The 12,129-nt window shown below is 51.5% G+C and overlaps 1 protein-coding gene across 1 annotated transcript; it reads left to right on the top strand.

The window, feature by feature from the left end:
- The first annotated feature begins 7,906 nt into the window (after positions 1 to 7,906).
- LOC111162203 (quinolinate phosphoribosyltransferase) lies at positions 7,907 to 10,741 on the top strand. The gene is made up of 5 exons (XM_022526433.1): positions 7,907 to 7,916; positions 8,371 to 8,951; positions 9,590 to 9,721; positions 9,797 to 10,050; positions 10,608 to 10,741. The coding sequence occupies exons 1-4, from the start codon at positions 7,907 to 7,909 to the stop codon at positions 10,010 to 10,012; spliced, it is 939 nt and encodes a 312-aa protein (XP_022382141.1). The 3' UTR covers positions 10,013 to 10,050; positions 10,608 to 10,741.
- The last annotated feature ends 1,388 nt before the right edge of the window (positions 10,742 to 12,129 follow it).

Here is a 12,129-nt window from a genome sequence, read left to right as displayed (position 1 = left end):
AAATAAATAAAATCTTAAAAAAAAAAGAGTCTTTTATGGCTTGCCTCCCATCTTATTTTTCCTTCCCTTCCCCTATGTTCATCTGTTTGCATCTTAAATGCCACATATGAGTGAAATCATATGGTATTTGTCTTTCTCTGACTGACTTATTTCACTTAGCATAATATCCTTTTTCTATCCACATAGTTGCAAATGGTAAGATTTCATTCTTCTTGATGGCTGAGTAATATTCCAGTGTGTGGGGGCTCCAGGGTCTCTTAGTGGGTTAAAGCCTCTGCCTTTGGCTCAGGTCCTGATCCCAGGGTCCTGGGATCGAGCCCCACATTGGGCTCTCTGCTCAGCAGGGAGCCTGCTTCCCCTGCCCGCTCTGCCTGCTGCTCTGCCTGCTTGTGATCTCTCTCTCTGTGTCAAATAAATAAGTGAAATCTTAAAAAAAAAAAAAAACAAAAACAAAAACAAAACTCCAGTGTGTGTGTGTGTGTGTACATTTTCTTTATCCATTCTTCTGTCGATGGACATCTGGGCTCTTCTCAGAGTTCGGCTATTAGGGACATCACTGCTCTAAACATTGGGGTGCAGGTGCCCCTTCAGGGCACTACATCTGTATCTTTGGGGCAAATACCTAGTACTGTGATTGCTGGGTTGTAGGGTAGCTCTATTTTTTTTTTAAAGATTTATTTATTTATTTGACAGACAGAAATCATCTATTTTTAACTTTCTGAGGAAGCTCCTTACTGTTTTCCTAAGTGGCTGCACCAGCTTGCCTTCTCACCAACAGGGTAAGAGGGTTTCCCCCAGAGATGCCAATTTCAGTAAGCTCTGGACAGCCAACTAAGAGATCAAGGGTACATCCCACAGGGTAAGACGTTAATCTGTGAAGTGTAGGCGCCTTGAAAGAACTTTTGCCTATAACAATGACAAGGGTGGGAACAGGACAGGGCGTGACAGCTGTCCCCTCCAGATGGCAGTTTCAGTACGAGGTCTCCTCAGGTTCCTGCAGAAACAGCGCTCCCTTCTCGGAAGTTCCTATCAGTAGCAGCTGCTAGTTAGAAGAGATGTATTCTCAAAGCTCCCCTTTTGTTGGAAATGCAGGAGAGTGGGGGCCTGAAGCCAACCGGACGAATTTATTTTTCACAAATGGAACAGGGAGCGGGTAACATTCTGACTCCACAACAGAGAAGCCATGCAGTGGGTCTCGAAGCTCCAAGAGAGTAACCCCAGCTGGTGGAGCCACTTGGCAGGTTGGCGGGGGCGGGGGGGGGGGGGGGGGGGGGGGGGGGAGGGGAGGACGGGGGTCTGCGGGGGTTGAGCGGGGGGTAGGATTTGTGATGAAATGCCAGGTCTGAGGCCATGTGGCAAGGGCCTGGCATATGGTAGGCGCCTGTGGATGGCAGTGATGATTCCCTTCCTACAGCCCCGAAGCTCTCGGCTCTGCTACTAGGGACCACAGTGCAGACCAGTTACGTTGGAATCTCTAGGATTGGGGCCCCGCATCAGCATTTTGCTGAGCCCCCTAGAGAATTCCATTGTGCAGCCAATGTTGAGAATCGCTGCCTTGCTCATCTTAAGGAAAATTCTCCTTGACCCTCTGTCAAATGAGGGTCCTCGCTCTCCTTTCCTTCCTTCTCTCTTTCTTCCCTCCCTCCCTCTCAACCTCCCCCCTCCCCCTTCCTTCCTTCCTTCTTTCCTTCCTTCCTGCCTGCCTGCCTTCCTCCATCTTTTCTTTTTAAGATTTTATTTATTTTTTTTAAAGATTTTATTTATTTATTTGACAGATGGAGATCACAAGTAGGCAGAGAAGCAGGCAGAGAGAGAGGAGGAAGCAGGTTCCCCGCTGAGCAGAAAGACTGATTCGGGGCTCGATCCCAGGACCCTGAGATCATGACCTGAACTGAAGGCAGAGGTTTAACCCACTGAACCACTCAGGCGCCCCAGATTTTATTTATTTAAGAAAGAAAGAGATCGCGACTAGGGGAGAAGGGTAGTGGGAGAAGCAGGCTTCCCACTGAGCAGACAGACCGACCCTGGGATCAGGACCTGAGCTGAAGGCAGACAGCTTAACCGACTGAGCCACCCAGACACCCTTAGGACTTTTCTTTTTGTTACAACTACAATACAATGATCACAGCTAAATTTTTTTTACACCTAAATTTTTAAAAACTAATTTATTTATTTATTTATATGACACAGAGAGACACAACGAGAGAGGGAACACAAGCAGGGGGAGTGGGAGAGGGAGAAGCAGGCTTCCCACCGAACAGAAAGCCCAATGCGGGGCTCCATTCCAGGACCCTGCAATCATGACCTGAGTTGAAGGCTGACACCTAACGAGTGAGCCACCCAGGCGCCCCTACATCCAAATTTTTTAAAAAATTTCCTTGATGTTATTAAACATCCAATCAGTGTCCAGATTTCCAGTTGTCTCATAAATGCTCTAGTTTGGTTTCAATTTGTTTGAATTAGGATCCAGATGGGATCCATATGTTGTGATTGGTTAGCATGTGTCTTAAGATTCTTTAGGCGGGGGGTGGCAGGATGGTGGGTGGCACCCGGGTGGTTCAGTCGGTTAAGCTTCTGACTCTTGGTTTTGGCTCAGGTAGTGACCTCAGGATTGTGAGATAGAGCCCCGTGTCTGGTTGAGACTCTCTCCCTCTCCCTCTGCCCCTCCCCTATGTGTTCTTGAGCATACTTGCTCTCAGATAAATGAATAACTCTTTTTAAAAAAGATTCCTTTTAATTTTTACTTATTTTTTACAAAGATTTTTATCTATTTGAGAGAGAATGTGCACAAGCAGAGAGGTTGGGCAGAGGGAGGAGACTCCGTGCTGAGCAGGGTACCCAAAGCAGGGCTCCCTCCCAGGACCCCAAGATCATGACCTGAACCAAAGGAAGTCAGACGTTTAACCAACAGAGCCACCCAGGTGCCCCTAAAGATTTTATTTTCAAGTCATCTCTGCACCCAGCATGGGGCTCGAACTCACGACTCCTAGATCCAGAGTCTCATGCTCTACTGACTGAGCCAGCCAGGCGCCCCTGTTTTGAGATTCTTTTAATCTTTTGTTTTCCTTGCAATATGTTCGTTGGAAAAATGAGGTTGTCCTGTTAGTTTCCTGTGGTGTGAACTTTGCTGGCTATGTTCCCATGGTAGAGTTTAACATGTTCCTCCGTCCTCTGGTTTTCTTACAAATTGGCCGTTGCATCTGGATGTCTCATCCAACTCTGGCTTAGCTGTTTGGGCAAGAGCATTGCTGGGTGTTGGTGGAGCGCCCAGTATCTGCTTGTCTTTCTTATTGACGTTGAGTTTTGTTGTTCAGTGTCTGGATTGATTGGTTCACTGCTGTTCCAAGATGGCTCCTGCCTCTGGCCACTCATCGGTTCTTGCTTCCTTTGTCTAAGTGAACAGTTTAATGATTTTTGGTAAATTTGCTAAGTTGCACGCTCATCTCCACAGATTATTTCCATCACTCCAGTACAACAACATGCCATTTAAGGTTAATTTCCAACCCCGGGCAAACACTGTTCTGACATCTGCCTCCTTGATTTGCCTTTTCTGGACATTTCACGTAAACGAAGGCACAATATGTGTTTGTCATGTGACCACTGGTTCTTTTTTTTTTTTTAAGTAATCTTTACACCCAATGTGGGGCTCGAGCTCACCACCCCAAGATCACCAATTGCACGCTATACCAACTGAGCCTGCCAGGCACCCGGGAGCATTGGTTCTTAACCTTCATGGGCATCTGAATCACGGGGGTAGGAGATGTGTCCCAAACCTTGGATGCCCGGGAACCACCCCCTGAAAGATTCTGATTCAGTGGCTCTGGGCTGGGGCTGAGCAGCAGAGAGTCTGAAAATCTCAGGTGGATCTCTGCTTTCTCGGTTCTGCCAAGAAGAGCGATCACCCCCACCACCTCCACTTCCTCTCCTCCCATGTACTAGTCCTTGACCATGACACTGTGTCTTCTGCCTGCACCGCACAGCACTAAGACTGCTCCAGCAATAGCTTCCCCGCTGCTAAGGTTTATGCCCACTTGCAGCCTTCCTTCTACTTGCGTCTGCTCCCATCCTACTTCTTGAAGCCCTCGGCTCCAGACACCCACTCTGTCCTGGTGCTGCTTCTCTTTTTAAATACTGGTGCTTCCCAGAACCCTCCTCTTCTTACCTGACCTGCTGATCTTACCCGATGCTGGGCTTAGTCATCACCCGTGTCTGCCAGTGGCTCCAAAATCCCCATTCCCCACCCATTGTCTGTCCGGATGCCAGCACCCACCTTCAGGGCACGGCCAGTGCACATTTTCCTGCTGGCATTTCAGCCCTAACATCTGCAGAGCCAAAGTCTCTCCCCACCCCTCCCCACTCTCCCACCCCCGCGCTCTGCTGCTTCCCAGCTGCCTCCTGGTGCACGAGCCTCCTTGACATTCACTTACTGTGCTTGTAAATGGGAGAAATCCCCTGTGGTGAGTTTCAGATGAGAAAACCAGAGAGAACCACGGAGCCCACGGCTGGCACCCCAGAAGCGTGCAGGTTGCTGCCTCCAGCTGCCCCCATCCTCTGCCCTGACTGTTGCCTTGTGGCGGTTTGCAGCTAAACCCATGGCAGAGACCCAAGGCTTCCACATCCCATAAGATGCTCATTCTGGCAGACCCTGCCTTAGAAACAGCTCTCACTTTTGCCCCTGCTTGCGATTCCCACGGTTCCTGCCCAAGTTCAGGGCTTCGTCTCTGTCTGGCCGATTGCCTCAGCCTCCTTTCGCCTCCCAGCCTATCTCCAGTGGGTGGCTAAAGTGACCCTTCCAGAACAAAATCATCATTCTGTAATTCCCTTGCTTGGGGTGCCTGGCTGGCTCAGACGGTCAGTCGGTAGAGTTTGGGACTCTTGATCTCAGGGTGGTAAGTTCAAGCCCCACTCTGGGTGTAGAGATTACTTAAAAATAAAATCTTTAAAAAAAAAAAATTCCCTTGTGGTTAAAATTCTGCGATGGCCCCTAAGATCTGTCCAAATTGCTCAGCTAAATAATTTAGGCTTTTCTCACTCTGGCCATCCCATTGTTCTCCAGAAGCCTGCCCTACAGCATTTCTCTATGTTCTTGCTTTTTTGTCTCAAACACCTGCTCTCAGCCCAAAATGCCACCCCCCCCCACACACACCATCACCTCATAACTCTGCCTGGCAAAGATTACTCATCCTTCAAGGCCACAAAAACTACCTCCTCCTTCCTCACAGACACTTAGTCATTTCTTCCTCTGTGCTCCCTCGACCCTTGGTAAAGGCTCCGTCATCCTTTAGCAAACACATCTACCGAGCGCCGGTGTTCCCGAGAGCTTTGCTGATGGTAACTCATTTAATTTTAATAAAACCCTGTGAAGTGATTATTTTCCTTATCCCTGTCACAAAGGAGGCACCTTCGAAGCCCCGGAGACTTTCAGTCCCTTGCCCAAGATCACTTAGCTGAAGGTGGCCGAGCCCAGACCGTAGGGCCCCGGAGTCTGGGTTCTGATTCATTCCACTGTGCAGTCTCTCCGCGTGGATAAGTATCTCTGAACACCAAGTATTAAGCAAAACAATACAAAATCACCAATATTTGGCCATTCTTGACCTATCAAAGGAGCACATTTATGTGGTTCTGTGTGTTAGCGCTCGGGATGGAGCAGAAAACTCTCTTGGGATGACTCATTTTGGCCCTTAGCATAGAGCATAAGTGAAGAACAAGGAGCTGACTGAGCACGTGGCCTGACAGGGGGTCTCCGAGAGCCCCCTGCCAAGGAAGTGATATCTGAGAGAAGACCTGAAAGAGGAGTGGAGGTGAATGGGAGTGTCTGGGGTGAGGGGAAGGGAAGGGACTTCCGGGCAGAGGCATAGCCTTGGAACAGTATAGGCTAAGGTCTGAAAGCTAAGAGAGAGAGCTGCCCACTCTGTCCCCCAGCAATTAGTAGCTGACACAAGGCAGGCATTCAAGAGGGATTTGTCAAGGGGCCCTGTGGGTTGGAGCCTCTGCTTTCGGCTCGGCCATGGTCTTGGGGTCCTAGGATCGAGCCCCGCATCCGGCTCTCTGCTCGGCGGGGAGCCTGCTTCCTCCTCTCTGTCTGCCTGTCTCTGCCTACTTGTGATCTCGGTCACAATAAATAAATAATCTTTAAAAAAAAAAAAAAGAATGATTTGTCAAAAGAATCAATGAAAAATGGAGAGAAGGATCAGCTGGAGCTAACAGGATGAACATGGGGTTTTAGGCGGGAGAGTGATTTAGTTTTTATCGTCTTATTTTAAGGTCAGGTTTAATGAGGTATAATTACAAGGAATAAAATTCACCCTTTTCTGTGTATAGTTCTGTGGGTCTTCACAAACACATCAATGGTGTAGCCACCATTAGAGACAAAATACAGAATAGTCTGGCCCCAACCTCAGACTCCCTGGTGCCGTCCCCCCCCCTCCCCCACTCTTAGGAAACCACTAGTCTCATCTCTTGCTGTGGTTTTGCCTTTTCCAGAATGTCATATGGATGACGAACTCAAATAGCACGTAGCCTTTAGAATCAGGCTTCTTTATTTAGAATAATTCATTCAAAACGCGTCCCTATTGTGTATGTCTGTAGTTGGTTCCTTTATTGCTGAGTAGAATTTCGTTGTAGAGGTGCCCCATGGTTTGTTTCTCATGGTCTCACCAGTTGAAGGATTCATGTTCACTTTAAAAAACAAACATCAGGGATGCCTGGGTGGCTCAGTGGGTTAAGCCTTCAGCTCAATCTGAAGTCTGTGACTTCAGCAGCTGAAGTCTGCCTTCAGCTCAAGTTATGATCTCAGGGTCCTGGGATGGAGCCCCACATCAGGCTCCCTGCTTAACGGGGAGCCTGCTTCTCCCTCTCCTGCTCCCACTGCTCTCTCATTCTCTGCCAAATAAATAAATAAAATCTTAAAAAAAAAAAAAAAAAGCAAACATCACTGGACCTGGTGTGGATGGAGTGGGAGCTTCTGCATCTCTGCTGTATGTCCGGGGCCTTTTCCCTGGCTGGCTGGTGAACAGTGGAGATAGGAACTACGACTTTGTCACTTTTACTGACTGTTCCCAGCAGCCAGCCAGGGCACAGCTGGCTCTGGGCCAGGAATGGAAGCCACTTGGAGCAGAATGTGGGAAAGGAGGCCCAGGTACAATCCCCGGTGGTGGGGGAGGTGAAAATTGGGTGCTTGGCTTTGGGGGAGAAAGGCTGGGCAAGAAGGGCCCTATTCTGAGAGTAGAACAAGCCAGAACGCCTGGTCTTAACTTCAGCTTGGAGCAAAAGTGAGGAAGCGAAACAAAACCGCCTAACATAGTAACCAGTTGAAATCCCCCAACATGTCATCCAATGATCTCCCCCTCCTCCACAGAGGCGCCGCGTCCATCCAGGGCTCGAGCACATGGGGCTGCAGGTCTTCTCCTGGCCGATAGATGGCGATGTTGCACCGTGTCTGAGCTCACCCATCCGTTCAACAGACCTAATAGCGGGTTGACCGCTATATGCCCGCGGAAAAGACCACCGTGGGCACTACTCTTTTTTTTTTTTTTTTTTTTTTTTACAGAAAGAGAGAGATCACAAGTAGGCGGAGCAGCAGGCAGAGAGAGAAGAGGGGAAGCAGAGAGCCAGACGCGGGGCTTGATCCCAGGACTCTGAGATCATTACCTGAGCCGAAGGCAGAGGCTTAACCCGCTGAGCCACTCAGGAGCCCCGGCACTACTCTTTTTCTTACCGGGAAAGGACTCGCCCACGCTCCTGAAGCTGTGCCTCACAGAGCAATGGCTCAAGCCCAGTTTCCCCCTGCACGTTCCTTGTACAGACCCCATCTCTAGAGAGAGGAGAGTTCGTTGAAAAATCAGGTGTAGGGGGCGGGGTGCTCCACGCAAGAGGTGCAAAGGCAGAAGAACCAACGGCCACCGCCATGCAGCCTGGTGGGTCGGACTCTGCCACCCATTTGCTGTGTGACCTCAGCCTACTTGCCTTTACTCAGTATCCACAGCTATGGAGCAGACACACTGGCGTCCTGCCTGGCCAGCGGCAAAGGCAGCAGGTGACTCGGGTCTTCTTCAGTCGGTCACTATCTGTACAGGTTTACCACAGACTATAGGCCACTCAGTTAAATCTGAATTTCAGATACTCAACAGATAATTTTTAAGTGTAAGTATGTTGTAAGTATCATTTACACTTAAAAACAAAAACATAAAAACCTTTGATGTTCGCCAGAAATTAAATCTACCTCGGTGTCCCGTGTTTTTATTTACTTAATCTGACAACCTCGTGCAGTCCACAAGGTCCTCTCCCGGGACCCCCAGATCTTGACCCTGATGGGCTAGGCCCCAGTTTCGCTGGTCCTTAAATGTTTCGACAACCACTCCCGACTCCCAGAGCGGCAGCCAAAATGTAACCCCGGTCTCCGTCTTTCCTTCCCAGGCCTGGCGCTGCTGCTGCCCCCCACCACTCTGGCCGCCCTGGCAGACAACTGGCTCCGAGAGGACTGCCCGGGTCCCAACCACGCAGCTCTGGTCACGGGGGCGGCCCCCTCGCAGGCGGTCCTGTGGGCCAAGTCCCCCGGGGTACTGGCTGGAAGGCCCTTCTTTGATGCCATCTTTGCCCGAGTCAACTGCCAGGTCTCCTGGTTCCTCCCCGAAGGCTCAAAGCTGGTGCCCGTGGCCAGGGTGGCCGAGGTCCGGGGCCCCGCCCACTGCCTGCTGCTGGGGGAGCGGGTGGCCTTGAACACGCTGGCCCGCTGCAGTGGGGTGGCCAGCGCCGCCGCTGCCGCAGTGGAGGCCGCCAGGGAGGCGGGTTGGGCCGGGCACGTGGCGGGCACGAGGAAGACCACGCCTGGCTTCCGGCTGGTGGAGAAGTACGGGCTCCTGGTGGGCGGGGCCAAGGCCCACCGCTACGACCTAGGGGGGCTAGTGATGGTGAAGGACAACCACCTGGTGGCAGCCGGAGGCGTGGAAAAGGTATGTGCCCAGCCGTGCTCTTGCCCCAGCCCCGCTCCAATTTCCCCGCCGCAGCCCTGCTCTACTGGGGACCCGCCCCCGCAACCACGCCCTGGGGAACAGTAATGGCCTGGGAGTCAGGGCTGCTGGACCCCCTTGATCCCTCTTATCCGGGAGCTCTATCCGCCAAATGGGCGAGTGGCCGTCTCTTCTCTACCGGTACTCGGGGTCCTGCTCTGATGTTCAAAAGCGAAGGGCATGCTTCCAGGGAACCTGGTGTTGGTGGCGCTGGCACCTTGGGCAGGTCACCCTAGCTCCCGGGACTGGTTTCCTAGGTAAAAATGTTCTCGAAGACGCCTTCCAGTTTTATTTATTTATTTTTATCTTTTTCTCGGTGCAAGAAGGAGTTTTTATTATAGCAGGAGGACAGGACCCCTGGGCAGAAAGAGCCCCCTTCCAGTTTCCATATTCTCGAGTCAAACCGAACTCCCGTCGAGCTGCCGAATACGGCTGGTGTTTGGCCATTTTTCTGATCCACCCAAGCGGTCATTTCATGTGGTTTCACCTCCTGTGAGAGAAACCACCAGCCTGCCTGGTCTTCTCACTATCCACCCCAGGGCCGCTGTCCTCACTGTCCCCTTCGCCCACCTGCCCCACAGGCGGTTTGGGGGGCGCGGCAGGTGGCCGACTTCGCCCTGAAGGTGGAGGTGGAGTGCCGCAGTCTGCAGGAGGCTGTGGAGGCAGCCGAGGCGGGAGCGGACCTCGTTCTGCTGGACAACTTCAAGCCCGAGGTGAGGCAGGCTCTGCTTCCCAGGAAGCGCCTGCGTGGGGGAACCCTCACTTCCCCTTGGCTTGTGTCCCCGCAGGAGCTGCACCCCACGGCCGCCGCGCTGAAGGCCCGCTTCCCGGGTGTGGGCGTGGAGGCCAGCGGGGGCATCACGCTGGTCAACCTCCCTCGGTTCTGCGGGCCCCACATCGACGTCATCTCTCTGGGGATGCTGACCCAGGCTGCCCCCGCCCTGGATTTCTCCCTCAAGCTGTTTGCTGAAGGGACCGCTCCAGTGTACCCTGCCTTACCGTAGCTCATCGACTTCTCCCTCTAATCCTGCCCCGCCCATGGGTACGCTCTCTCTTAAATAAAATCTTTTAAAAAGCAAGCAAGCAAGCAAGCAAGCAGGCATTAGTCATAATTCCACGGACAAGTTTTTCCCGTGATAGTAAATACATTTTATGGTCAATGACATCTTATATTTGAGCATTCGTGGCATCAGGTCTGAGATTCAGCTGGAACATTCTACGTGGTTGGTGCCCATGTTGTACTGGTTATTAAGTGTTTTGCCTCTCACCTCTGGCAGGAGGTGAGAAGCTGCCCATTCACTTCTGGGGTCCCGAACAGACTCCACCATGCACCGTCCATTTGGTACTCTTTCGGTTCTGGTTCCATAGTGCTATTATTAGTTGGGAGAAAAAGGTGGACACAGGGTAGCGGGGGCCAGAGCAAAGGCCGGTTGAGGGAGTAAGGGATAGGGCAGGTGGAGGTCCCCATTCAGATGTCAGACTTCCTTTCCTACTAAGTCAGGACTCAAGGGTCTAAACGGAGGCTCTAGATCCAGCCTCCCCCCTCCTACACACCCGAGTGCTCACTTGCTCCTTTGTCTGGCCTCCCTACCCTTCTAGGCTGTCTCCGGGAGGAAACGTGACAGGAGAGCTCCCCAGGACAAATGGTCACTGAGGTGACTCTTCCCGGAAAGGCTCCAGTCTGGAGAGGTACTCCCCTCCCAGAACCCACAGTCTTCTCTGCCCTTTGCCAGAAGGAGAGGAAAACAGCTCATCCACATAGCTCCTTTCCCAGGGGGAGGCTGCGGGTCCCAGTCTGCCTTAATGGACGTAAACTAGCCCTTGGCCCCTTCCTCAATCCTACAGACCCTTGCCAGGAATGGGGCAGATCAAGAAAGCAATGAGCTCATCTCAGATGTGAAAGGCGCAGACAAGCCAAGACCATCCCTCACACAGCAATTACGTGTGAGCCACGGCTGTGGGCAGGCTCAGAGCACACAGTGGGGATGAATCTAGCAAAGATACTGGGTAGAAGTGGTAAGCCACTGCTTTTGGTGATGCCCTGACCTGAAAGGACCATTCTCCCAGGACACAGCCCAGAGACACCCCCTGGGGCTGCACCTGTGCTCTTTTAATACGCACTGGGGCCTCCTGTCCTTTCTCCAGGGAAAAGAGTCATGCTCAGTGAGACAGACTTCCTGGCTCCATGGAACTTAGTTAGATCTCTGAGCCTCAGCTCCTCAGCCCCCAAGGGGCATAACTGAATGCCCACAGAACCAGGGGTACTTCTGGGCATCAAGATAAGCAAATCAGGATTCACGGACACAGTAGGAATGGGAAGGCAAAACACTTGGCATCTAGGAGGGAATCAGAGCCTGACAGAGGCAGAAGGGAGAAGTGTACCAGGAATCTCAAATCCAGATGCCTCCAGGACCCAAGCAGATAAAATAAATGGGAGAAGCTGGAATAAGATGAAGAGAAGTGGGCTGCAGCCAACTGGGAAATGTGTACTGCACCCACAGCATCCCAATTAAGAAAGGAAAAAGAACTCTAGAGGTGCCTGGGTGGCTCAGCCTGTTAAGCAGCTGCCTTCTGCTCAAGGTCATGATCTTGGGGTCCTGGGATCCAGCTCCGCATCAGGATCCCTGCTCAGCAAGGAGCCTGCTTCTCTCTCTCCTTCTGCTGCTCCCCCAGCTTGTGTTTTCTCCCTCCCTGCCTCTCTCTCAAATAAATAAATAAATCTTAAAAAAAAAGAAAAGAAAAGAAAAAGAACTCTAGAAGTCTGGGGATCAAGCTCACCCTCAAAGGCAGAAATGGGTCAGCCCTATTGGCACCTCCAGATCCAAGAGCTGCGAGGGGTTACCATTATCAGAGGAAAAGGAAAGGGATCCTGGGCAGGCAAAAGTAACACATGCCTTCCTTGCAAGGGAGTGGATTTCCAGGCAGAGGGGACTGCAAGGCTCAGAGGTAGGAAATGGCTTGGATTATTTGGTGGAAGATTTGAAGATGGGATCAAGAGAGACGAGATGGCTAGGAGCTGGGCTGGGTCCAGACCACAAGATGGTAGGTCGGAGGACTTGGATTCTATTCTGAGAACAATCAGACTAAAGTGGAAAGTGAGATAAGCATATTTGCAGTGTAG

The sequence above is a fragment of the Enhydra lutris genome, unplaced genomic scaffold, assembly GCF_002288905.1.
Source record: "Enhydra lutris kenyoni isolate GAN:26980312 unplaced genomic scaffold, ASM228890v2 scaffoldscaffold90, whole genome shotgun sequence".
Taxonomy (NCBI): Eukaryota; Metazoa; Chordata; class Mammalia; order Carnivora; family Mustelidae; genus Enhydra; species Enhydra lutris.
Note: the sequence above shows the minus strand (reverse complement) of the source record. Positions and strands in the feature narration are given on the sequence as shown.

Coding starts and splice junctions, on each gene's coding strand:
- LOC111162203 (XM_022526433.1), top strand. Junction 8,952..9,589: donor CAGCCGGAGGCGTGGAAAAG/GTATGTGCCCAG, acceptor CCTGCCCCACAG/GCGGTTTGGGGGGCGCGGCA. Junction 9,722..9,796: donor TGGACAACTTCAAGCCCGAG/GTGAGGCAGGCT, acceptor GTGTCCCCGCAG/GAGCTGCACCCCACGGCCGC.